At 43.2% G+C, this 27,833-nt stretch overlaps 1 protein-coding gene across 2 annotated transcripts in view; it reads right to left on the bottom strand.

Annotated features, from left to right (window-relative positions):
* The window catches only part of ELAVL1 (ELAV like RNA binding protein 1), a 40,089-nt gene that overhangs the window by 3,169 nt on the left and 9,087 nt on the right, over window positions 1-27,833 (bottom strand). For both annotated transcript variants that reach the window (XM_058858503.1, XM_058858504.1), the window contains exons 2-5: window positions 25,541-25,724; window positions 9,829-9,932; window positions 8,895-9,048; window positions 5,616-5,841 (exon numbers count right to left, since the gene is read on the bottom strand). In XM_058858503.1, coding sequence (XP_058714486.1) covers window positions 5,616-5,841; window positions 8,895-9,048; window positions 9,829-9,932; window positions 25,541-25,712 — 656 coding nt within the window. In that variant the 5' untranslated portion in view covers window positions 25,713-25,724. The remainder of the gene's footprint in view (window positions 1-5,615; window positions 5,842-8,894; window positions 9,049-9,828; window positions 9,933-25,540; window positions 25,725-27,833) is intronic.

Genomic DNA, 27,833 nt, shown 5'->3' with positions numbered 1-27,833 from the left:
CCTTGTTCTATAGCCAAACTGAAAAAGCAGTTAAAAGTACCACAAGGTGAATGAAACATACCAATCCACGTGATCTGATGATGAGGTGACACATCTGCTATTTCTTTTGGCTTTGTACAAAAACATTCCTGTGCTTGCATGTTTGATACACTTACTTGTTCTGACAGACACCTTCAGTTCTGTAGCTTCTTTCCAAGTGAGTAATGGTCTGGTAGGATGAATTTATCTTAATATCTGTCAAGCTTTCATCTCAACAGATCACCAGTCCCAAGTCCCTGCTTAAACCACTGAGCTCAGAATTGCCTGACGTTGGTTCCAGCAGTATAGCTCTGCCCCTGCCTGCTTCGAAGGCTCAGGCTCTGCCCATGAGCCCAGGTAACACCACATCAAGGACTGCAACCAGCTGAAGAAGAGCAACTGGTGTTAAATGCAAGAAAACAACAAATCTAAATGCTTGTTACAGACAAAATAACTAAATAGCAAGTACCCCTGCTCTTTGGATATACTTATCTTCAAACAGATTGTCCTCTCTTCCTGCTTTGACTCACAAAAATGTTACAGGTTTATTAAAAACCCAAACCAAACAAAACAGGGTAAAACCAAAAAAAACCCCTAAAAGATTAGAAAAAAACCCCAACAAACCCTGTAGGAAATACTATTCAGCCAATCTGATGCATCTCTGTTCCCACTCTGCACAAGAGGGACCCCAGATCTCCGTCAGTTCAGGGTAACAGCCTGCATGAGCAGGACCTGGAGCAGCTGACACAGATCTCTGTCCTACCAGGACAGATTTTTGTGGCCACGCCAATTTAAGACGACCTTTAGGAAGTTATACTTATTAAGGGTATTTAAAAGAACGTCCTACTAGGGCAAACACTAAGGCAAACAGAGTTACAGGATGTTTCAGAGAAAGTGGTTTTAAAATTCCTTTAATATTGTAATTTGAACAATCTCAGCACACTTATTTCTGTTGTAATTATTTTTATACTGTCTCCTCCAAACTGCTTTTTCAACCCTCTTGAAGAGTCTGTAGCCTCTGTTATTTGTGGATCATTCTTTCAAGCCATGCTAACCTAATACTTCAACATCTTGGGGCATTAAGTATCAACAACAGTGTATTTTCAATCATGACTCTTTTTCACTTTATAAGCTTCTCACTTCTATTAATGACCTTTTGCTCCCTCTGTCATTAGACAGACAGACTGCTTCATTTTTACAGATCCTGGGATGAGTTTAACCCATGGCAGGATGCAATCTCAGAAATGACACTCCTAAATGAAAGCAATTTATCCTTAGGTCTATAGAAGTCCTATAAATACTTTTCATAGAATCACAGAAACTCCTGAGCTGGAAGGGACCCTCAGGGATGATCAGTGCAGCCCCTGGCCCTGCCCAGACCCCCCAAGAACCCCACCCTGAGCATCCCTGAGAGCGCTGTCCAAACGCTCCTGGAGCTCTGGCAGCCTTGGGGCCGGGCCCATTCCCTGGGGAGCCTGGGCAGTGCCAGCACCCTCGGGGGGAAGAACCTTGCCCTGAGATCCAACCTAAACCTCCCCTAACAAAGCTTTGTGCTGGTTTTGCTGAACTCTTTTCCCTGCATTCTAAGGACAATTACATACTGTACTGTTACACAGGTGGGATGCCAATAAGCAGGAACACTAGTTTTAATACCTGCTTGTGTTGTCATTGCCCTTGAGCTTGGCAGTTTTTTATTTTTTAATAATTCCATAAAGAGCAGGAGCTCAGGTACACTGATGATGTCCTTCTGACAAGCAACTTTTTCTGCTGTCTCAGTTACAGACAGAAATGATCTGCTGTGGTCAACACAAATCTTGTTGAGAACTCCATGACACAAGCTCTAAGCCTGAAATAAATCAGGGTGTTGGATCAAACAACCACATAAGGAAGAACAGAAGCAATTGGGGTTTCACTCCTGTATTCTTCCAGAACTGGTAAAATAGTACTCTAGATGAAATGGTTTCTACTCAATACATACAGCTTGCATCCAAATTACAAATTGGTCAAAAAACTAAAAATTTAAACAATTTAAACAATTTCACTGGCGTGAAACCAAGCAGGTGTACAGGAGCTGTCTGAGCAACTGTACCACTGACAGGGTTGAACAGTCTTCTTGCACTTCCCCTTGGATCAAAGATTGTCAGAAATGGCTCCCCTTCAGGGCAGAACTCATGGGCTGACACCGATAGTTATGCCCATTACAGGAACTGGGTACTGGCTCCAACCCTGAACAAGTCAGAAAGCAAAATCAGCTGAACTGGCAATAACTGAGATTTGAAAGAATGTTGCTCTATTATAAAGCTCTAGTGAGCTGCAAAAGCACGGGACTTCCAGGGGCCCTAGGCAGTCTCCTCATGCTTCAGGAGCTAAACCCCTCCATTTCATCACAGTTCAGCACCTGGAGATCTGCTATTCTCTTTAAGGAAAGAAATCTTACACTGTAAAGAAACCCCTGCCCCAGATGTTTTATCTGTCCTCCAGACACAATCCCATGCTGTGGCATCATTCTCTCTGGATGGAAGCAGACCCTCTGGGCCTTTGAATTAGCCCAGGAATCCAGTGGGACACAGCACTAAGATTGATGTGAGCCACGAACACCACAGGAACTCAAAAGGATTAAAAGAACATTATACAAAGGGTTGGAGAAATATCTGTAGGAAATTAATAATTACAAATTAGATACTAAAGGTTTAATCCTGGATTTACAGGGATTATGATGAAACAAGATGAAATGCAATCAAAATATCAGGATAAGTATTCAACCTCTGTGGAGCAGAGATCACAACTTTAATTTATACAGACTGCAGACTCTGTGGAATCTAATTATCCATTCATCATGTCTTGTTCGCTACCAAAACAAAAAAACTCAGCCCAAACTCAGGTTCCTGAGCTTATCTACAGCATGAGTAATCACAACTCCTTCACTTCAGCATCCTTCAAGGAAGACAAACTCACAAGAAAAACTTGCAGCTAACTCTAAAGGTGGGTAGAAAAATACAAAGGGTTGTGAGACAGAGTAGATGATGTTGGAGGTCTTCTCCAACCTTAATCATTCCATGACTCCATGCACAGACCTGTCTGCATGAGTGATTGAGGGAAGGAAGCTTTGTACTAAGTGCTGGAGTTCTCACAAGTGTGTGACCAGGCAGAGATGAAGAGCTTGTGTCTGCAAGTCAACTGGTGGCTCTTGTGTCCACAGCATCTTCCTGAAAGCACAGCCTGACCCACAACTGCTCTATTCCTACCTTTGCCAGGCTGTGGGACCTCAACACCTTCAGCTCTTTCCCCACCAGCAGGTCTGTCACTGGGAGCAGCAGCCAGCCAAAGTAAGCTGACAAACGAGCACCGGGCACAGACATCCAGCAGGACAAGCTCCCACGGCAGCAGGAATGGAACAGAGACATAACATTTCCTTCATCTCAATCCCCACTGTGACATCTCAAACCTAACAAACACTGGGTGTGGCTGCCCCATCCCTGGAAGGCGAGGTTGCACAGGGCTTGGAGCACCCTGGGATAGTGGAAGGTGTCCCTTCCCATGGCAGGAGTGGGAAGAGATGAGCTTTAAGGTCCCTTCCAACCCAAACTAGTCTGTGATTCTATGAAATGCACACAATTGACATTAATGCTGCTCTAAATGGTACAATAATAGAATAATGAACAAACTGGTTATTAGAATTTAGTTTCACCAGCCATTCTTGACATAAATACATTAATAATTTTTATTGTTTCTGAGTAATTATTACAGGACTGAATTAAAGGTATTTGGTCTCTTAATTATGGATGGGAATATTATTTGCACTGCTTATTCTGATGATTTTGATCATGGCATAAATTTTAGGGGGAAGGACAATGATGAAAATGTCCAATTAAGAATGTTAAGAATGAAAAATATTTTATAAGGATCAAGACACAGTGAAGCCCTGGCTGAGACAAAGGGCAGATGTGTTAATTTTAAAAATAATTCACCTAAACACATGCAATGCAGAATTTCATTCCTCAGCATGGCTCAGAAAGTGTGGTGTGGAGATCTGGGTGACTGCTTCAGGGAAACCAAAAGCTGCCTGAGCTAAACTTCCCTAGATACATAGCTGAAGAGAACTGGAGAACAACTGAGGCTGGCAGGGACCTCTGGAAATCCTCTAACAAACTCCCCTGCTTTAAGTGGGGCACCTGCTCCAGCAAGTTGCTTAGGCTCATCCTGTCACCAAAACTCACCGAAAACCACTCAAATCAAACTCCTTAACACCAATGTAGTGTTCAGAAGGGCATTATTCATTACAGGCCTGGTTGCACAGGGACTCCACCTTGTGTGCACATGATCTTCTACAAGGGTGCTGCTTATACACAGTCATCACATGCATATTTTGTTCGTTACCATAAAACTCTCCCTAATTTCCCAGGTTCAGTCCTTGTTTTGGCTGTGGCTGCATTCCTAAGCCAGATGTCTTCCCCTTATCTTCCAACCATCCTTACTGAGAAAGCAGATCCTGCATACCCCATTTCCTGCTGAAACTACACTGGCACAGTAGAAATTAGATTAATCCTTTTGGTATCAATTCCAGCCAGGTTTCAGCATCTCAAAAGACAGAATCTGTCTCCTTGGGCAAACTGTTCAACCACTCTCAGAATAAAACCACAGCTGACTACAAAAGTATGAATTTTCTCTGGAGACCCATTACACAGAGCTGTGCTCAAAATGCTGAGCACTGCAGACAGGAGACAGCAACACTGGAAAAGCAGCACAGCTAAAAAGTGGCTGAGATTTTAGTCCAGTTTTACTGAGCTCATCGGATCCTTCACAGGAGAAAAATACAACAAACAAAAAAAAGGAGTAAACTCTCAACAGGGAACCACTACTCTCAGAAACATGTATCATCTCAAAGCCCATTGCTTCTTTGCAAGATACTGCATTTTCCAGAGTCCCCTCCAACCATCAGCTTCCTCCATGAATACCCAAGACATTTCCACAAACAATTCAAATTCAAAGCAACCAAAGCAATTTTCTATGGCAAAACACACATCTTCCACAGCCCTGGAAGCAGACAGGATGCTGCAACTACTCAATAATCTCATCAGTAAACTCGAGAGGCCTCAAAGGAAAGCAGAACCCTGCACAGGTTGCAATGCAGGCAGGAATCCCACAGAACCTTCTCGTCAGAGATAAGGTTTTCCTCTCTTGATGTAACACTTCCCTGCTGGAACCAACCATTCAGAGCTTTAATTAAGTTGCCAAATTCTATCTGTGCTCAGATATATAGACCACAGAATGGGGATCTGTTGAGACAGGCACCTACCAACAGCCACCTGGAACCTGCTGCTGCTGGCCCCTCACTGTAACCCAGTAGTGGAAACAGACACCAGAGTGCAGGTACCTTTACATACTAACTTCAATATAAATTTTACAAGTGAGATTTTTCTTTAATCATATTTTAATGCAACAGTTTCTTTACATAACACTGAGGACACATAGTGCACTACGTATTCATTCACACATGCTGCAATGAAGGTATCACTGCGAGCTGCTGGGGCACAGCTCCCCAGACGGACACAGGAACAGGAGCACAGCCTTAAATGCATTTATTCTTCCTAACCTACCTGAATCTCTGCGCCTGGTGATGCACTGGCCCTCCAAACCGTCTAGCTGGTGAATGACACAGCTGCGACAACAGTGCCACATTTTTGTTCTGGTTAGGGTTGGCTGCAAACTTCACTGTAATGGGCTCGGAGGAACCTGGGGGTTTGTGACCATTGAAATTTGTAATTGCCTCTTCTGCTTCTGACCTTTTGTCAAACCGGATAAATGCGACCCCTCTGGACAAACCTTGTAACCAAACCAATAAAAAAAACAAAAATAAAAAAAATTGAAGTTCAGGATAAACTCAAAATAACTTTGAAAACAAAACCCAAAAACGTTCAGTATTTCTTTTGGTCACAGCTTTCAAGTTCTCTATATTTATATTTCTTCAGCAGCTAGAGGATAAAGCACAAAATTAAGAAACCAAAGACAAATTAGCATACTCATTTCAGCTGTAACAACCACAGTGACTAAACACTTAAAATAATACGTGGTAGAATTCCATGATACTCATCACCAATTTACATTTACATTCACAAAAACTCCTCAACATTTTAAAATAAGTAAAAAAAACCAATTAATTCCAGTTAAAAACAAACCCAAACCTCTTAGTTTTGATTATGTTATCACTAAAGACCATCTGCCAACATAGAATTGATATATTTTTGCAAACGTTTTCATTTTTCCATGCTAGAAACACACTCAGGTTCAGAGATGAGGGAACAAATGTCTGACTGTAATGACTTTCAGCTTTTTTAATGGAGAGATCACAATTTCACCTGCACCACATACATTATTTCCAGCTGGCATGTAGATTATTTTTATTCATTAAAATCAATGAAGAATTACCTCTTAGTAGCTGTACTGAACCAGTATCACAGCTGTTAAAAATTTGCATATTTTTTTCCTAGTCCCAGCCCCTGGATGCTGTGATCCATCTGACTGAGGTATGTTATGCCTTGTGAGCTCTCCTCCCCTTGCTTCTCATCTCTGAGTTGACTTCAGGCTGAAAATATGGTTTATCACAGTGAAGCTAAAAGGGCACATTTTGTTTAAATGCCATTCCAAAGCAAGTATCATGGCCAGACTAAATGTAGGACTTCATTAGCTCTGTTTCAGAAAGGGTCATATCAGACACTTTCCTGTTTTCTTTACATCCACCCAGGACCATCTTCAAAGCCAGATACAGAAGTTAAGCTTTTCATAAATCACAAGGTTGTTGAGGATCATTTTCTCTGTTTCACAGAACAAAATGCAACATGTCAAAACCTGGGCCTGGAACAAGCAAGGTGTGTTTGCATTTTGGTAAATAACAACAAATGGGCTCACCAGAGTGGAGCTGACAGCACATAATGCTCAGGTACCACTGAGATCAGCCTCTCGTGCCAGCAGGAAGGGTATGTCCCACCCTGGGAAGGTCCAACTCAGCAAGGCCTATACTTGAGCTCAGCTTACTGTGACTCCATTTTTCATGATGCTCATTCTAGTGCTTTTCAAAGCATTCATTCAAAACATAAATATTGTAGAAAGTGTATTTTTAAACAGAATAATTTTCGAAAGCTGGAGTACCACCTCTGTGAGAAGGTACAGCTAAGTACAAATTAAAACATGTCTTCAGTGGGAGTAGATGAAGATATGAAAGGTAGGCTTAAAGCCAAGGCACAGCTACATTCCTGGTGGGATGGGAAGCCCAAGCTCTGCAGGCATTAACTGTGAGATGTAACAGAACCCACTCTTCAGTCAATGCATTATTAGGCTATTGGAAAGTGGATGGTGTGTTCTGAGCTGAATTATACAGCATCAGGCCTCAGCACACCCATGAAAACTGTATTATTCTCGTGGAGGTTTTATTTATATGACGTCTGTCACCTCATTTTACACCTCTGTCAAATCCAGACACTCTCCAGACCCCATGGACTGCCGGAGAGGGATGACTAGTTTGGACACTTACATTACTAAATTCACTGTGCTCCACAAGTCTTTTTCTTGCTTCTCTTTACAGCTGCATCCTAGATAATCAGCTCTAGAGACAGGACCATGCAGGTATCAGAGCTGGGCAAAACAAGACATTTTCTTCCAGAAAGGCAGGATGGGATTTTCCTTACCAACCATGGAGTGTCTGCCATGTCAGTCCCCAGATCTCACCAAGTCACCTCAGGTTTCTCTGATGCACAGTTTTGTTTGCAGCACAATCTGACCAAACCCCTGCAAGTGGTGCCTGCACCAGGAGCTGGCTCTGATGGGGGCACGGCCCTGCAGACCTCAGCCTGCACTCAGACTGAGCTCACCAGGAGCTGCTGGTGACCCACTCTGAACTACAGCAGGAAAGCTGCTTCTAGGCTGATGTGTATGAATGTACATCCCAGTTATAAATGTTAAATGTGGAATTGCTGGAATTAGATTGTCTTCTATTCCAGTACAGCAGATGCATAATCAATGAAAAAGTGTATTTGTAAAAGCTCTCTCCACATTAATACATGACATATGGACTACCAGTAAAACCACAGAACACCTGGGTGAGAGGATAAGCCAGTTAGTTATGTTGTCTGAAATAATGGGGTAAGAAATTAAAACTCTGAAAACACACTGTAACACAGAGTCAGAAATACCATCATAAAGAAAACCTTAACTTTGGTCTCCTCTGAGCCAAGTGCCTAACTAGATAACTTCTCCCCTTTCTCTTTTTTTTCTTTTCTAGTACACAAAATACCTTTAGAACTTTCAGGGCAGTACTAAGTGCATGAAATTCATTCCTTTGCTTAGCAGTAACCACAGAGGCCTGTAAGACATCTCAAATGGTTTAAAATACGAGAAAATTGAGTGAGTTCCAGGCTGGTCCAAAAGACGAAATACATTTTTGTTTTGCCTTAAATCTGTAACTATGGCTTGGAATTGAGCTGTGGGTAAGAGCTGCATGTATGTAAATTCAAGGTAAGATCAGCACTCCAGGTTACACACGTGGCCCAGAAACACAGTGCATTGCAGCGCCAGCAAGTGTCAGTGTAAGAAAGTAGATTTGGCAAATTAGTAGCTGATAAAAATGACAATAATCTTATTTTAATATGGTCTGAGGTTTGGGCTGCAAGCTCGCAAAAAGGCAGCGCAAGTCTTTCTGCATTTAAAAAAAATCACTGAGCATGGATATCCTATTAAAATTCTATCACTGGTTGGCACCAGATGCCATGACTACCACCAGGTGGAAGTCTAATTTACTTAAGTTTAGGTACTGCCAGTCCCAAAAAAACACCAAACACATGCCCTACACTCCAGTTTTCCACAGCCAAGGCCTCAAAACTCACCTGTGGTTTGATCCACAAGCACACGTGAGTTGATGATGCGCCCAAAACGGGAAAACATATCTTCTACATCCTTCTGTGTCATTGACCGGGGGAGGCCACTGATATATAAATTAGCATCCTTGATAACTTCAGAACTTGGGCGGGCATAGGAAACCTTTAAAAGAAATAAAAATACATGTTCGGGGTATTAACAGGGAAGATCAATTTATTGTCATGAGCCAACTTAATTAACTCCTCCATTACCAACACACGCATTTTTATTGGAGTTCAAAAAACTGGAACCAGGAGACAATAAGGGAAAATCAACCAAACAACAGGAAAAAGGGCATGTCCCTACATAACTCCATTCATTGTGGGTTTATCCAAGAAATAACAACTATATAAGCATTGCTGTAAGGAGACGGCAGAAGACCAATACCAACACTCCCGGCAAACATTTTTGCCACGTCAAGAACCTCAAGTTCTGACTCAGCCACTGGACCTGCCACAGTTCACATCAGGAACTTGTCCCGCCAGTATATTTTCCAAAGCTTTATAAAAAGATGGCATGAGTAGAGTGCAGTTTTCTGTCACAATTTCTGATACTGGAGAAAGCTGCATAGATCATCTAGGCAGGAGTGAATCATACACACACATCACGGGCTGTTGTTTTGGATAAGGAAAGAAGTGCATGTGTATTAACAAGATTTACAATAAATATTATGAAGTATCCAAGATGTGCATGAGTTAAAAAGCCTGGCAACCATCTATAATGGTCCCTCTCTTGCTGTACAAATGGTGGGAATATAAAGAAAGGGAATCTTCAAATTCTAAGCTGCTTCGAAACACTTCACTGCTCTCCTCCCAGATTCATGCTTGCTGCAGCACACAGACTTTAACATCAGACTGAAATTTATTACAATGCTGTTTTCACAGAGGACTGAAGAGCTCCTACCTTGATAGTTTTTGACTGAAGTCTGAGGCCATTCAGTGTGTTTATTGCTCTTTCAGCATCTTTTGCAGTTACGTAGTTCACGAAGCCATAGCCTAAGCTGTGTCCTAAACAGAAGAACATTTTTTAAAATTAATACTAACAAAAGAACGTTACCATTACTAAAATGAAAGGAAATGCAAACAAGAAGTGAACTCAACATACGCAATCCACACAGCAAATATTTCAGTAAGCCAAGGGTTTCCCAAGGCTGGCACACATCATGAGTAACTCAGAGGTCATTTACTTCCACTCTGGACACCCCTCTGCATTCCTAGACAGAGCACCCATCAACAGCAAGAAACTTAGATCTAAAACACCAACTCTGACCAGTCTTGCAGACTCCATAGGTGTGGGAGTGTGGATGCTAAATGCAAGCAGCAAGCAGGGAGCACAGTGTCTGTGGAAAAGCAAGTCACATAACTTTGCAGGTGTTGTCAGTTTCTTGTTTTCTTGAAAGAGAAGGTCAAGGGGTGGTGTACACAACTGACTGATGATGGTGATGTCTTAGTTTACTGACCAATAAGGGTTTTACCTTTCCAGACCTTCGTGTACTTGTCTATGAAAGAAGATCTGGGGTAATAAACCTTGCTCTCCTGTTCAACTCACAAGAGAGTCTGTGTCATTACTACCTCACCATTCCCAATATAGAGTGACATGGGAGAAAGGCAATCACTTAACCAAGTTCATCAGCACAAAGTCTTGTGGACAGAGAGCAGAAAGTGAGAAAACATCAACAGATGAACTGTCAAGTATGAAATGAAGAGCCTTGTGATTTCTTTGGCTATTCCAACCTCCAAACCTAGGGACAAGAGGGAAAAAGAAGTTTCCAGTTGCTGCGGCGGCGGAAAGCCCGGAGCACCGCGACTTCTCCAGAAGCAGCCTTGAGAAAGGCTGGCCCGAAGCGCATGTGAGCAGCTTCGAGCAGTCAAGTGATTCCAACTCAGCTCAGTAATAGTATAGTGATTTCAGCTCAGCTCAGTAATAGTATAGTGATTTCAGCTCAGCTCAGTAATAGTATAGTGATTTCAGCTCAGCTCAGTAATAGTATAGTGATTTCAGCTCAGCTCAGCTCGGCAGCGGCGGCGGCAGGCAACACAGGAAGCAGGGACGAGACAGCTGGTCCAGCGTTCCACCGAGGCACAAGCCTTTATTCAGGCAAAGCTTCGGCAAAGGGTGCTGGTAACAGCGAATCTCCCGAACAGAGGAAAACCCGGGATATTTATGGGGAAGGAGAGGGGCGGGGGGAAGCCCGAGATACCTGTATCAGGGTGGGACAGCAGGGGAGAACACCAATGAAACACAACAGTTTAACATAACTAACTCAAAGACCCCTGGGAGCGACATTGTGTCGCTCTTACAGAGAAGTATCTCCTCTCCAGGGGAGGGCCAGTATCTCGGGCCCAGCGGGCTCCTCCGTACCCACATCCAGTCCTTCATAAATACAGCAAACAAGCAACCAGTTTCCCAAACACAGCATCATAGTGAAGACTGAAAAATTCTCTTTAAGGCAGACAATTAATGTACACTTTATTTAAGTTTACTCTTAACTCTACAGAAAAAAATTGATATTAATAATAAAAATCCTTAAAATATTTAAGGAAAAGGATATTTATCTGGACACTTGTTCTGCTTCTATCTGCAATCTCCGCAATTGCTACTGTCCATTACAACATTACATACTAAGATCATTTTGGGTTGCAATTTCCCAACAATTATAGGCTCTTGTCAATGTAGGTCTAAAAATAACTAAAATAGTTTCAAGTCTGTCTCAGAGCAATAAAACAACTGCAATTCAACCCAAGACACACATTTTTCAGCTAACTTCTCATCTCTGTCAGATCTATGAGACTGTAAGCATGCATAGGAAAATGTGCTATTTTCCTCTAACAATATACTACTTTTAAGTTATTAAGTTCTATTGTTAGGCTTAAGGACACTAGAAGACAAAGCAAATTATTATGGTAAAGGATTCTGTGGTGAAATTGCCCTTTTTTAATCACACTGCTTGGCTCTGCAATGGTATTGGCTGACAAAAGTTTCCTTATGCCTTCCAGACATTTCAGAACACCAAACACAGACACAGGTGTCAAATGATGATATCCTGCCACAAATATCAGAGGAAATGAAGAAAAGGGCTGCAAGAGAATTTCACATTAACTTCAGATACTGAAAAAAAAGGATGCCCAGTCTGCTGAGACATCGAGATTGCAAGCATAAAATCCACAACGGAATGGAAGGAAACCCCAAAATAACCCTCAGTGTTTTCATGCCAACAGACTGCAGAACTGCACCAGCTCCTGGCACAGCGTCTGCCTTTGACTGCTTGCTTGTGAAACCTAATCCAGCAGTAACTCAGCTGAACCCAGACAATGTCAGAGCCTGTTGTCTAATACACCCTTTGTATAAACACCCACAGGTAATTCCTGCCGTCTGCTAAAACTCTCAGAGAAGCCAGATCCCCTGTGTTCAAGTCTCGCACAGAAACAACACCCTGCTCCCTTAGAGACCTGGAGCTAAACCAGCTCCAATCAGCCTCTCATGACACTAGACATAGCACACAACTAATGGCAAACCTCTGTGCCAGCCAAGTAGGATTTAATTCCATCCTTTGGAGACCTACAGATAACATCTGCAAAATTCTCATCAATGTTTCTAACACGTACCCAGCATGATTTTTGTGATTTCTTTATAGTATTTTTTTTTATTAGTCAAAGATGGTCAGTCATTTAGATCAAATGTGGTTGGTTCACACCCACTTACCAATTGAGACTATTTACCTCTTTAAGAAATGAGTAATTGAACAATTAGAAAAATGTTGAACACCTGGATCCTACCTTATTTCTCCAGTCTAAGAAAACAAAGGTAAGTTTAAGAGGGAAAAAATACCAGGTGGACAACTGGCAATAACTTTTTCAAGGATGGGAAGGATCCAACATCCCTCACAGGTCCAGCCCTGCTCTGAAGGCTCAGAGCAACAACTGTTTTCAGCCTGTCCCAAAAGTCACATAAACATGAATACTCCAGCAAACTACCAAACAGAACCAGGTCCTAATAAAACTTATGGAAATGGGCCCTTAAAGACCAGGGAAATACACTCCAAACAAGACTAATCCCTCCAAGTGTGACCCACAGTGACACCTGGCAGTCAGGACTGTCACTTCCTGGATGGATGCTGCACTGGGGAGGACTGGGGGACTATTCTCCTGCCAGGTGAAGAAGAGCAGGATTCCATTCACATAAATTTATTATGCTGTCTTCAGTACATTGAGTATCCTTTCCTTATAACAAGTTCCCAGAGAACATAGCAGGCATAGCATTGTAGATCATGGAACAGTTTGGGTTTGGTAGGACCTTAAAGACAATTTCATTCAACCCCGTGCCCAAGGCAGAGACACCTTCCACTATCCCAGGCTGTTCCAAGCCCATACAACCCAGCCTTGGGCACTTCCAGGGATCCAGGGGCAGCCACTGCTGTGCCTCCTCCCACTCACTGCCCAGCATTCATCTCTACCCAGGCTGGGCCAACACAGAATAATCCTGTCACTGCAGAAGACATTGCCACCTCAGGATGCCTACACAGGAATGGTCTTTGCTTTATAATTTTACTCCAAAACAATACAATCTACCTATCTGCTAGGGATGCCAGGAAATATATAAGGAATTGGCATTTACACAGTATTATGACTGCTGTCAAGTGTTTACCCCAGGCAAGGAGGGAAGTTTTTTTGCTTTCTCCTGATGTTCCCAGCCTGCTAGAGAAACCTGCAGTGCAAAGAAAATTGGTGTTGTAACAGTTTTCAAAACATTTTAGTGGACAGAAATTAAAAAATATTTTTAAAAGCTTGCATATACATATATACAAATTAACTCAAGAGACAAAGCTAAAAAAGAGCAACAAGTAGGTCCTTATCTGGATGAATAATTAACCAAGTAACTAGAAAACACAGTTTTAAGCAAAATACTACAGTCCTTCAACAGAAAGAATCAAGTTTTGTTTCCATAATAAAAGGCCCTTTCAGGAGAGAGGGCACTGGTTTTCTTTCCGTGCATCACTTGGGTTTCTGTCCATGTCCCTGCTTCCTTTTCCAGCTCCCGAGACACACGGCTTCAGTCACCAGCTCCTTCCTTATTCCCAGCCCAGTGCTGACAATTCTAGCTTCACTGAGGAGTCTGATACACACCAGTGCATTTCACTGAGAGCAGCTAACTCAGATCCCCCCCATCCTGTCCTCCGTAAGAAACCCCAAAATCAAACCTGGCTCCTGTTATGTCAGTGCACTTCAGCATGATGGCAACTTAGTTTAGAACTTGTTTTCTGAACTGCGAATCAGTTTTTGGAGGATGTGAGCTGGGTTTGAATTTTTTGTTTGGCTTTACAAACTGTGCTGTGAGAAATAACTAGAGAGCCTAAATATGCGTGAATGCATTGAGATGTGCCACGTCAAATAGCAGGCATCAGCAGAATTCAAAGCAGTGCCTATAGTTTCTGAGGATAAGAACACATTGAAGTGCTCCGATGTGCCTTGTGTGGGCTTCCTTAGCAGTTACACTGTTGTATAACCAGGGCTACAGAATCACATCAGCCCAGAGAATAACACAACCATCCTGCATCAAACTTCCCAAAAAGTTTTATGACAATGTAGAAGTGCATCAAGGTAGGACTGGCAGAGCAGGTGATCAAGAGACTGCACCCTAACTGCCGAGTGAGTCCCAGCACACATACAGCATCCTGCTTCCTAACAGCCAGGAAAACACACAGATGTGTGAGCACAGCAGCCTGGCTGAGCAGAGAGCCATGGCAGAGCTCCAAAGGAAACAGAGAGCACAGGAGACAGAAGAAGTGACAGCTACAAAAGCAGGAATTCGGAAACACTGTCCCCTGTGTCTGAGGAATGACAAAGCTCAAATGCAGTTTTTGAAAATAATGGAATGAAACAAAAGAATAATATCAAGGGTAACAAGAAAATGTTCCATTGCTGTCCCAGCAGCACAAGGCTGGAAGTATGGCAGCAGATTTAACATGTGATCTGAGCAGAGGGGCACAGGATGCTTTCTGAGCCTCACTTCATCAGCAGAGTCTAACAGGAACTCTGCACTTTGGGAAGAGCTCCCAGAGAAAGGCCAGTGGATGAACACTGAGCCAGGGACTGACTGGCTGAGTGAACTGACCCCAGACAAACCCATGGGGGAATGAAATGGGCTCTCTGTAATGGTGATGAGGCATCAGGTTCATGTCCCTGCCTAAACTGTTTCATCTTTGAATGATCAGGAAATTGCAAGGAAGGTAAACACAACATCCATCCTCAAAAGGATACAAAAACACACACACACCCCTCACACACACTCTAGCTGTATGCCTGGAACTAGCAGATTTTGCAGGGTGTCTACTGGAACCTTAAGTTTACCTCATTATCCATGTTGTGGAGGAGGTGATGGGAATGTGCTCTCACCAAGACTGGAGATATCACCAGGTTGAGAGGAACCTGTCATACACTGAAGGGTCAGGCTGCTACAGGGGACAGGCCAACAGCACCTCATGGAATGCAGCAAGGACAGACACAGAGTCCTGATCATGGGGAGGAAGACACCCTAGCAACAACAGACTGGACACTTACTGGCTGGAGACTGTTCTATAGAAAATGAGCTGGGAATCAGAGTATGGAGCATGAGGCAGCAGTGCCCCAAGGGAGAAGGATAACAGCATCCTGTACATCCAGAAGACAGAACACTTGACTGTGCAGACAAACACCTGATATTTGTTACATCCTTAGCAGGTTTTGTTTTCATACTGCAAGGTGTCATTACATCAAAAAGAAAGCAGCTTCATGAAGGACTTCTGTCAAAACACATTTTTGGATGGGAACAAACATCTGAAGTATTTAATGACCAATTTTCAAAACTAACAGTTAATGGCATGATTTTCCATTCCATGTCTATGCTGATCAAATTCCAGCATCACAATATAGACAGTAATAGTAATAAACAGAATAACTTCTAGCATATAATTCATACCATGTTTTATAAAATACAGGAAATTATGGAATCATGGAATGGTTTGGGACCTTAGAGACAATTTCATTCAACCCCATGCCCAAGGTAGAGACACCTTCCACCATCCCAGGCTGTTCCAAGCCCCCAACAACCCAGCCTTGGACACTTCCAGGGATCCAGGGGCAGCCACAGCTGCTCTGGGCACCCTGTGCCAGGGCCTCCCCTCCTGTCGCTCTATTGGGAACAGCGAGAAGCACGGCACAGACTCTCTTGTGAACTGAACAGGAGAGCGAGGTTTATTACCTCAGATCTTCTTTTATAGACCAATACGCCGAAGTACAGAAAGGTAAAACTCTTATTGGTCAGTGAACTAAGACATCAGCATCACTGGTCAGTGGGGTACACCACCCCTTGACCTTCTCTTGCAAGAAAACAAGAAACTGACAAACAGCAGCTGCAAGGCTGTCTTCTATCTCTGAGGATTGTTTTAATTCCTCCTTATGATTGCCCAGGCCACTTTCTCAGGCAAAACTGAGAAAGTTACGTGGCCTGCTTTTCCACAGGCACTGTGCTCCCTGCTTTTGCTCATATTTAGCATCCACACCCACCCTCACAGGCAACAATTCCTTCCCAATATCCCATCCAGCCCTGCCCTCTGGCACTGGGAGCCATTCCCTGTGTCCTGTCCCTCCAGGCCTTGTCCCCAGTCCCTCTCCAGCTCTCCTGGAGCCCCTTTAGGCCCTGCAAGGGGCTCTGAGCTCTCCCTGGAGCCTTCTCTTCTCCAGGGGAGCACCCCCAGCTCTCCCAGCCTGGCTCCAGAGCAGAGGGGCTTCAGCCTTGCCCTCAATCCTTCATTAATGGTATCGATGATGTATCTCAGCTACTCTGGAAACACATGAAGCTGAAGCTAATACAGATAGCTTCAACCAAAAATTTTCTCTTACTCAATCCCCTAGCCCACAGTTCAGCAATGTCCTCTCATCCACCCCACCAGTAACACTGAACAGCTGCTGTGTCTCTGACACAACCATTTGTGCCATGGTGACCACACTGAGTTCCAGAAAACACACTACTGGAGACAGAACTGAGTACAAGAGCTTCAGTGCAATTACTGAATCAGTTAATTGTAAATTTCACTTTTATTTTGCCTACCAAAAATATTCTGGCGCCTCCTATGCAGATTTTGGGAAATGGAAGCAAGTATTTTTTTGTTTACCCAAAGAATTTGTCGAAGCAACAATTAATCATTCTGAAATACTTTCATCTGCCTTATCTCCAGTTAAGTCATAAATGCTGCCCAAAACTATCAATTAGTCCCTGAACCACCAAGACAGCACCAGAAACTCCACACAGTCCTGTGTCTGTGTCAGGCTGGGGACAAAGCTCAGCACAGCCAAATAGCCCAGGGTTGTGCCTAACCTGGAGAGATCCCTGGGAAGCGCTGTGCTGTTGTAGGGCTGGGTCAGCCACACAGACACCGGCAATTACTGCACCGTGCTCCACCTACACAGAGTGCAAAACTGAAAGTTTAGGTTTATATTTTAAGCATTTCCATGATGTTTCAGCCTTTATGCAGCACCTCAGGACCTTCCTTCCACAGGACCTGAAACCAGCTTTGCTGCAGTTCCTTTGCAGTGACAAAGGCCCAGACTGCTCACTGAGCCAATTCCCACTTCTGCTCGAGACTTCAAACCAGCACATCTTACTGAACAGACACTTGATGGCAACAGAAAGGAACTAGCAAAGAAACAAAGAAAATACCTAATTATATTGATAATGTCTTTCCAGACCAGAATGTGTCCCCACTGCTCCCCCTGGCTTTAGGACACAACTCTCTTTCTCTTCACAACCAAACAATGGAGAGTCTCATTTATAGAAGTTTAAGGGCAAAAGCACATTTAGCTGGTTCCCAAAGCCTGACCTTCAAACAACTCAGCAAAACATTACAAATTACAAATAAAGCTGCCTCCTCTTCTTATGTAAAATCAGTGGTATTTGCCTTGAAACAGATGAATACAAGCAACTCAGATACCTCTTTGGGAAAAAGTCAAAAGCTACAAAGTTAACTTGACATGTCTGTTGTCAGCCCTGGTTCAGAGAGCTCACCATCTCCACAATATTGCAAAAATTCAACCATAAGAATAACAGCTTTAAATCCTGAAAATAAAAGGGTGGAGGTTTTTCAGTAATTAATTTTATTTCAAAAATCCTCTTTGCATAATTATAATTTCTATATGTTCTCTTTTTTATTTTTTCCCTTTTTCTCAGCTCCAGAGCATTTCTCTATTGAGATTTAATTTCATTTGCTCCAGGACTCCTTTTCCAGATGAACTGCCAGCATCTGAGATTCTGTGAAGTGAAAAGAATTTGTGAAGTGAACACAGCACCAGGCCCAAAACTGTGCAGAAATACCACAGACTGGTTTTTTGGCACTTACTGCAAAACACCTGGCACTTACTGCAAAATCTCATTTCTTTAAATAGGACGGAATTTGTTCACCTGTTGTTGGAACAAAGATCTGACTGTTCAAGATGCTGAGGGCTCAAAAAATCACTTCTTCCTTCTCTTGAGGAAGAAATTTCAACTTTCAAATAACAACACTTTACCTAAAAACACTACAGTACAAAAACCTCAGAAAGTGCTCAGTCATCCTGATCACAGGCTGAGCTGAACCCAACTTTTGCATTGCAGAAACACAGCTTCTTCACTGGAAGAGAATGAAAGTAATGTAAGATGTGGAACAACACTTTCCCCTAAAAAAAAGCTGAAAAATATTAGAACACAAACAAAGATGTTGCTACATGGCTCATTTGTGCGGCTTGATGAGGGGAAAAAAAAAAAAAGTAAAGGAAGCAGAGCCATGGAATGGTCTGGCTTTATGACTTTTGTATGGTAAGGAGGGATATATTTAACCCTCTCAGTGTATCCAGACAGAGTGGAAGGACACCCATGATCCCAAACCAGCAAGGAGTCACTGCCTGTTGTGCCAGCCCTGCTTCGAAGTTTTCAGAGAACACTCTCAGGGTCCCTCTGAGTGGCAGCACCATGACCTGGTGACCAGCCACTGTTCCCAGGCTGGCATCACTGTGCACACACCAACTGTGCCATCGGAACCATCAGCCAGCTCAGTGACCAACATTTCTAACAGATTTGGCCCTGATGTCAAACCTTTGGGTACTTCACTAGGGACTCCCCTCCAGCTGCACCTGGTGCTGATGACCCCCAAACTCAAGGACTGGTTTTCAACACACCCACAGGCCCTTCACCTGGTGACACAGGTCATCCTCACTCGCACAGGAACCCATCTGCCCAGCCTGAGTGAGAGACCCCAGGCACCCCCTGCACAGTTCCAACATCCTTTTCAGTCAAGGCAGCTTTTCTCTGGCCAAGGCCTCTGCTGTTCCAGGAACAGGGGCTGCCACGACTGCTGGAGACCACAGCATATCATCAGCAGCGCTGAGTGCACATGGGCTGAACACAGCAGAATGCCTGGTCCCTGCCCTGCCTGCTCACAGTGCTCCTGAAGCTCTGCTCTAGACCAGACTGGTACATAGGCCTGGCCTAAGCGGCAGCTAACAAGCCCTGTCTTCAAGAAGGGATCAACCAAAACAGAAACTCCAATCTCATTTTTGTCAAGTACACCTGACAAAGCTCAGAGCATCCTGCTCCAAGTCCAAGTGTCCTGCTGCTATCCCATCCTGACAGCAGCCAGCACTCTGGGTCATAAGAGGGGTACCAGAAATCCACTGACAACCCCAGATATGCCCTGAATATTTAGAAGCAGAGCCCAAGAACTGCTGCTACAGCTGTTGTTTCTACTGGCTGTGCTCTGATCCCTCTGAAAGAACCCAGGCAACCTTTAGGGTTAGAAAGATGGGTAAGGGTCTGGAGGAGAAGGCTCTGAGGAGCAGCTGAGGGCACTGGGCTCGTTCAGCTGGAGCAGAGGAGACTGAGGGGAGGCTCCTCGGGGGCTGCAGCTCCTCCCGAGGGGAGGCGGAGGGGCAGGGGCTGAGCTCTGCTCTGGGCCAGGGACAGGAGGCCAGGAAGGGCTGGAACTGTGCCAGGCCTTGGGATGGATCTCAGGGCAAGGTTCTTCCCCCCGAGGGTGCTGGCACTGCCCAGGCTCCCCAGGGAATGGGCCCGGCCCCAAGGCTGCCAGAGCTCCAGGAGCGTTTGGACAGCGCTCTCAGGGATGCTCAGGGTGGGGTTCTTGGGGGGTCTGGGCAGGGCCAGGGGCTGGACTGATGATCCCTGAGGGTCCCTTCCAGCTCAGGATATTCCAGGATTCTCTTGATTTAGGTTAACTGTATTCCTATACCCTTGAGAGAACTGTTACTACCTCCGAGGCAGTTTATATGGCCACCTTTATGACAAAGGGAATTAAGTGGAGCTGGCAAAGCTGGTGTTCATATTTTCAGTACATGGGCAATTTGTCTGCAAACCATTTGCACTTCTCATTAAGTTAACCATTGCCACAAGGCATTCTTGAATGCACATTTAAAGAAATCACATACCACCCAATGTGATTAAAGAGCTAGAAAAAAAATCCAGAGGTAATGATGCATTCCAATTCCACAGTTAACAGCAAAACTGCATAAACAATTTCATGGGTGTTTTGCATGCAAAAGGAATCTATTTCAGCCAAAGAGAATACTTAAGTATTTTCCACAAACAAGAACACTTCAGAATTCCGTTTCTAGACTGAGTTCACTGCACTGGTGAAATGAGTAGTTGCCCTGTCGCATGAACTTGAGCTGGCTACTCACCACCCTACAGCACCTGACAGCTGGGCAGTAAAATCCTCCTCCCCTTTCTGCTTGAAAAGCTCACATGGACAAGGACATTCATTTCTTTTTTAGCTGCATAATTTCTGAGTGAGTCTTCCAGAGAATACATGAAAAGAAAAAGGGAGGGAAAGGGTAAAGCTTTATGTCCATTCCTAAGGAATTGCAACTACCTGAAAATGACCTCTTTTGGTCCTGTAAGTAAGGTGTCCCGGGCATGCCTGCAAAGTGTGAGCCATCAAAACAACAGTGTTTGAGATGGACCCCAAATTCCTGATACAACCTTAACAAGTCACCCTTGTCCTTTCTGCTCCATGCTTTCCAGCAGCAGTGGAGAGATCCCTTTTCCCTCAACAGTTGCTGATCAGAGAGTTTGACCTTCGCAAAGTTCCATCAGAACTCACACTGACACAAGCAAATGCAGAGTGCAGAGGAAGCCCACATCTTCCTCTCAGCCTCTGCACAGGGGGAGCCATGTCTGGGGAGCTGACAGGTACAGACAGCCTTTGGAACAGTGTGAAAGATCATATCCTACACTTACTAGAGCAGAAAGTCATGACTACCAGAGGGAAAACATTCCCTGCTCAGGCAGTACAGAGGTGTGAGGGAAGGAACCCTCAGGAGTTGGATGCCTCCTTTACAAAATCAATCACTGTCAGAAGGAACCCGCACAGAGTGAGGTGTACACGGCAACCTGTCACCAGGGACTCAGAGCAGGGATATGGTGTCAGGAACAATAAATAGATCCCAAAGAAGTCTGAGACCATAAACCCATGGGGAAAAAGGTTCATAAGATCCTAGAACAGAACCCTAGGATATTCTGAGTTGGACTGATGGTCCTGGTGGGGCCCTTCCAACTCCTCACCCTGCACAGACACCCCAAGAACCCCACCCTGAGCATCCCTGAAAGCATTTTCTGAATGCTCCTGGAGCTCTGGCAGCCTTAGGGCCAAGACTATTCCCTGAGGAGCCTGGGCAGTGCCCCAGTACCCTCTGGGGGAAGAAATTCTTCCTAATATCCAGTTTAAACTCCTCCAACACAGCTTTGTGGTAATTTTGCTGAATTATTTTCCCTTGCACTCTGAGGACAGTTACGTACAGTATCACTGGTGAGAGCACCCCACAGCTCACACAATTATTCCAATAAGCAGGAATATTATTTTGAATATTACCATGTGCTGCCACCATTGCACGTGAGTTTGGCAGCTTTTTGTTTTTAGTAATTCCACAAAAAAATTTAACTCGACCTTTTCAGAGCTTTAGGACAGTCAGGTTTGAAAGTACCAATACTTCAGCAGAGTAAGAGAAGACAGAGAAACTAAAACACTCATTGACCAACTAATTCCAGCTTCAGCATTTGGTCCAGAAGGACTAACAGCCTGTGTACAGCTGCACGGACAGCAGGTTAAAGATGAAAAAATTTAGAAAATTTAGAGCTATTGAGCAGAAGCATCTGTGCTGTGCACAGTCAGACATCCTGACACAATGAGCCATCAGCATCTATGCTGCAAGAAACTGAGTAAGCCCAGAGGGGCCCACAGGCCTGGATTCCTGCATTAACAGGTACTGAAGGAGAAATGTTTACCCAGACCCCAGAACCTGGATGTTGCAGCAAAGTCAAACAGCCCCATGCAAAATACAGTACAAGAGATTTCTTCTGTTGGATCATCTCCAGCACAAAGCAGTTGCTCCAAGGCATGGACATTTAACACCATACACATCCCACTGAGGGAATCCGTGCAGAGTACAAGTCTGGCCCTGCTGTGTCGGCAGTCAGTGCTGCAGGGCTCCTGTCTGATTGGTGCAGGTCAACTGGACCAACCCCAGACTTCTTGCTTTCAGCCTCATGAGCCAGAGCCGCAGGACCAGAGGATTTCATTGACGGAATCAGGCCAATGGCTACTCACAGACAACAATCATCATGACAGGCCAGGAGATGACCCAGCAAAAAGTTACATTGCAGGCTGGACACTGTGCCATACTATATTGGGAATCAGCCTTCTAACATTTCCTTAGGGTTCAAAGCCCTAAGGCGTGGCTGCTGTTTGATTAAGATCTGACAGAAAGAACAGTGTCCAATGAATTCTATAATTATCATATGAAAATCCTGGATGTCCAAGACATGCCATAAACACAAGTACAGTGAGCCACATTGCAACAACCCAGTATTTGCCTTCTGACCCCCAGTACTGATTCACTCATGACAAGTCAAGCAAAGCCATGTCTGGAAGTGCTGAGGAATGCACTACACCAACTGGGGAATGCAAAGCCCAGAAGTCTATCCCTCCAATATGATCAGGAGGAGCCCTGCATCCTTTTAATGTTCATCTACTGTCCACAAGTTTTTCTGTACAGGTATTGAAAAAAAAAAAAGAGCACAAAAGAGAAAAAAAAGCTGTCACATCTCAAACAACAAACCAGACACACAGTGACACCTTTATCAATGGTTATAACCCATATGTACACAAAGCCAAAAGCTCCTGGTAAGGAATGTGAACTGATACTGTAGTTTGCTGCTACTTTCAACTTCCTGTAATGCTCATCAGTAGTGAGATAAAGGGTAAGCAGTCTGGAGGCTTCAAGGATTTTCTTTGTATTTTATAACCACAACCTAACACATGGAACACAGATTATTCAATACTCTGCTGCACTTGAAGCAAAATGCAGCAACATATGTAATGATCATAATAAAATACTTTACTCAAACAAACCCAAGCTTTGGCTTTCAAATCAATTCTTGAATGCCAGTAATTGGCCTCGAGACAGCTTCTTATGCTAGTTCAGTAAGTCACGAAAAATCACATTCCAGGCAGAAGTATTTTCTGCCCCATGTTTCATTAACAGACAATAAATTGAGAAGAAATGTATGTTATCATTCAATATTTTACAAAAAAGCAAGCATTATCAACTAAACATTGATTTTAATTCTGCAAACACAAACAATAAAGGGAATTTCAAAGACAAAATACTCTGATTATTAGAACTTTACAAGGGCACCAAAAGCTATGACTTCATTGAAAAGAATTAAACTGCTCCAAAAAGTATAATTCCAACAAAAGCAAAAGGTTCCCTCCCTCCTGTCCAGGCCACTCAACCTGCTCTATCACACATGCCAATATTATGACTTATCTGACCAGAAAGCAAGGTCAGGGAGCTGAACAGGTTTTTCTGCAGCTCCAGTTTCCTGCTGTCTGCCACAGGGTCAGAGAAATGCCAAGTGAAGGCACAAGAAAAGCAGAACTGTGCCATAGGATTTTTCTGTTCAGGGACTGCTGCACACCCATCTGTTTAACAGAGTTTGAGAACAGAGAATATAATGTGAACATTGAGGGGCAGAAACAAAAGCAAGAGGAAGAAAAAAATGCACAGAAGGAGCCAGTTCTTCAGCACTGATATTCCAGAATTATCAGTAAGCATGGAGACGACTGGTAACGGCTCCTAATAGTGTTGCAAGCAAATGAAAAATTCTTTACCAGAGTGTTCAATGCTACAGGTGTGGAGCAGGCTCGCAACTTCAGGCACTGAAGTCTCTTACTTCCCACTGAAAATATCCTTCCCTCCCACACAGGTGATTCTGTGCTTATTTTACAGTCTAAAGGGTAGGTCAGCTATGACTTGCTATCACTAAACAAGGAGTCTTACTCCTTGCAAAACCAGCCTTCAGAGTAAGCCTCCACTTCTAAGTGCTGCAAAGCACAGGACAACATCTGGGACAAACACTCATCTGCCAAAATATTCAAAGAAATCAGTATTTATGTAATTTTATCATGACTGAACATACATATCCCTTAAGTACAGACTCAGCCAAACATCATGAGATACTTCATCTGTAAGATAACAGGAAAGCCAGAGACATGGAAATAGGAGAGGCTACTCAGAAGGGAAATTCTGAAGTTTTTAATTCTTCAGTCCTCATGGGTATTCTCAAGCAAATAAAGCACTAAAGATGACGCACAAAGATCTCTCATGGATTCCATCAGCTCCCAGGCAGCTTTTACAGACTGGGGGGCAGTCTCAAGCCTGTTCTTTTACGAATTAGATAACGATCAGTATTGCTGGATTCTGAAACAGAACACTGAGCATGTGCAGCAGAGAATTCCATAAGCAGTGAGCTGCAGGCTGGGAGCAAACACCAGTGCACAGCTAATTAACAGCACTTTCTTTTTTCCCCTCCAGAAACAGCCAAATGCTCTCACTGAATCCAAGATTCTGCAAATTCTGAACAAAAATAACCAAAACTTGTAAATGAAGTATTTTAACAGTGGAAGGACTACAGCTTCTTCTGAGAGCAGCTAAAACCTCCTGCAATTAAACAGATATGGAAACAGTTGGTCGGTCAGCATTTGGTTTGCTTTAAGGAAACATTAAGTTTCACAAGCCAGAACAATTCATTCTTCTCATATTTTAAAGCTGCTATTATTACCAATCCTATTTAAGGAACTTACAAGTTAAATTCCCCAACAGTGATAAGACCTACAGCTACTTCAGAACCTCAGCACACCTTTATTTTACTGATCAAAATCAGAACAAAAGGTTTGTTTATATATTCAAAGTTCTGGTGGAGTCAAAACCACCCAGACTATAGGAAGAATTAATCAGCTGGGGACTAAATCTAAACCAGTTTTAGACGTGTCTATTAATGTTCAAATTTGGGAACTGTACTTTTTAGAATTCTTAATGACACAATAGTCATCACCTGAGACTTGAGCATTCCTTCCTCCTAATACCCAATCCTGGCATTACTGGAGTTCCAGGCAAACTTGTGAGTAGTTTGATTACACACACACACACACACACACACACAAATATTTAGTATTTCTACATTAAGCTGTATTCAATCAAGTATTGTCTTGAGCAGTCTAACACAAAGTGACAATTTCTGAAATACTAAATCATACCTGCAACTTTGTCTCGAATAAGTTTTGCAGATTCCACTTCGCCGATGCTGCTGAACAGACTCCGTAATTCATCCTGCGTCATATTCTGAGGGAGGTAGTTCACAATTAAATTTGTCCTACCAATATCATCCCTGCAGTCTTCAGCCATGTGATCTTCATAACCATTGGACATTTTACAATATATCTGCAAAGTGAAAAAATCTGCAGTGAGGTTTAGATCTTCACATTTCCACAAACCAAACTTCCTCCACCTGAAATAAGTTTGAATGTTTATTTAAAAAACTGGGAACAAGCCAGTGCTTCAGCAATGCTTTTTTTCCAATTCAGAAAACAAAATGCTATTTGTTGAAAATTCCAGAACAATTCATTCTTTCAAAAGCACAAACAGGACATTTTACAGAACTATGTACCATTAAAGAGCTCCTCAGGATTTCTAGTCTTTTACATTAATAAAAAGCATCAAGATAGATTTTGAAGACATTAATGTAAACACCAAAGTATTCCCAAAAACCAAAGCAAAAATCAGGTCCCCCATGTCCAGGTACTTGACCAGCCACAACCAAACTGCCACCTCAACCTGAATTCCAACTTTATGCCCAGAACTCTTTCAGACATGGAGACAAGAAGCCACAAGATCTGACCCAGTTCAGTGTTTCAGCTGGGGACTATTAATTCTCTGAAAGTTTTCCCCTGTAAATGTTGTCCATCCTACACCTCAAAGCCTGTTATGGTTTAATGCTGCCTTTGGTGCTGCTTAACTGTGTGTACAAAACAGGTGAGCCTGTGCTGCACACTGACTTGGGGGCATATTGAGTATTCAACAGTGTTTCTATTTGTGCAGCTTTTTAAAGAAAGCTTTGAGAAAACATCCAGAATTCCTATCACAGGAAGATACTCTCTGCCTCAGTCCACCATCAGGGACTGAATCCTGGTGTTTTATTTGACCTACTCTACTAAAACACCAGACTCAAGTTGCTCGTGGCTTGCTAGAATTCTAGTTCTTCAAGCACTTAAACTGCTTTGAAATAGTCAAAATTGGGATATCTAAACCCTGTTTGTGCAACAGGATCTACAGATCCGGATCTGCTAAATAATAAGCCTTTCCAGGGACTGCACCACTGCTAACAGCCAGGAGTTAAATAATGGAAGAAGTCAGAAACAGCAACCAGAAATCCTCAGTATAGAAAGAATATGCTGCCTGCATGAAGGGACTTCCAGGCCTTTTACCAGCAGCTGCTGTTAATTCATGTCTGACAGTGAAGGTCAAATTTTTAAACAAATACCTGAGCACATCACTATAGAATAAACCATGAGAAGACTTATGCTAATTTGAAATTTAACACAGTATGGATTTGAACTGAATCTTTATCTTTTCAATATGTGTTGAAGCATTAAGAGCTGGCAGCTCTTGCTCCCCTTTACCCACACATCAGGTTCTACCCCCATTTTTGTGTTTCAAGTGTCAACACAAGCCCATTCCAGCACCCTCTGCTCACGGGATAACCAATCTCTACTGTGAAAGCAATGGAAAACCACACAGGAGGGAAGCTCTTTTTGTTGTGTCAGCAGTTTTAATCTGCTTTCCTTGCAGCAAGATAAGCACCAGTTAATGCCACAGGATAGGAGAGCAGGGGGAGACATTGCAAAGCTGGAAGCAGGAGAAGAGACTCCCTGCAGCAGACAATTTTTAAGCTGCCAGGTCATCTCAGTTGTACTGCAAATTCTGTCATTAAATACACATTCCCTCCTGGCTCTGAGCACAATCTCAGAGAAGTTTCCTGTTCTGGTAAACAACACTCAAACAGCTGAACTGCCTCTGGTCACTGTGTCTAGAGTTACAAACCCACGTAACATGCATTTTCAGAATTATCTGAATAGAAGGCAGTTTTGCTAGCTTTGCAAAATTCAAGCCCTACTAGCAGAACACACCAATATGTTGTTGAGTGCAAATTGTACAGCACAACTAGAATATTTAGTAAGCAAAGGAAGAAACATTGAGATTTTTCCACTTTTAAGAGGAAAAAGTTAAAATTTCTTTCATTTTAACCAAATATGCCCTTTATTGTCATTTATTTATTATATAAATCCTTCCTGCTGCTGAGATTAGGAAATTGCTATATATTGTAATGATTTAAAGAACAGACACTTTAAAGATTGGTGTTTTGGCATTTTTTTTTTAATTCTCCAGGGTGTATCTGCTGCCTGAAAAGGAGGCACCACAGCCAGATACCAAGCAGAGAAACCTTCCCAGCACACCATGATGGCAAGTTACCACACTTATATTTGGCATAAA

This window comes from Poecile atricapillus, chromosome 28, assembly GCF_030490865.1.
Source record: "Poecile atricapillus isolate bPoeAtr1 chromosome 28, bPoeAtr1.hap1, whole genome shotgun sequence".
Lineage (NCBI taxonomy): Eukaryota > Metazoa > Chordata > Aves > Passeriformes > Paridae > Poecile > Poecile atricapillus.
The sequence above is the reverse complement of the archived record's forward strand: the minus strand, read 5'-3'. Positions and strand labels throughout refer to the sequence as shown.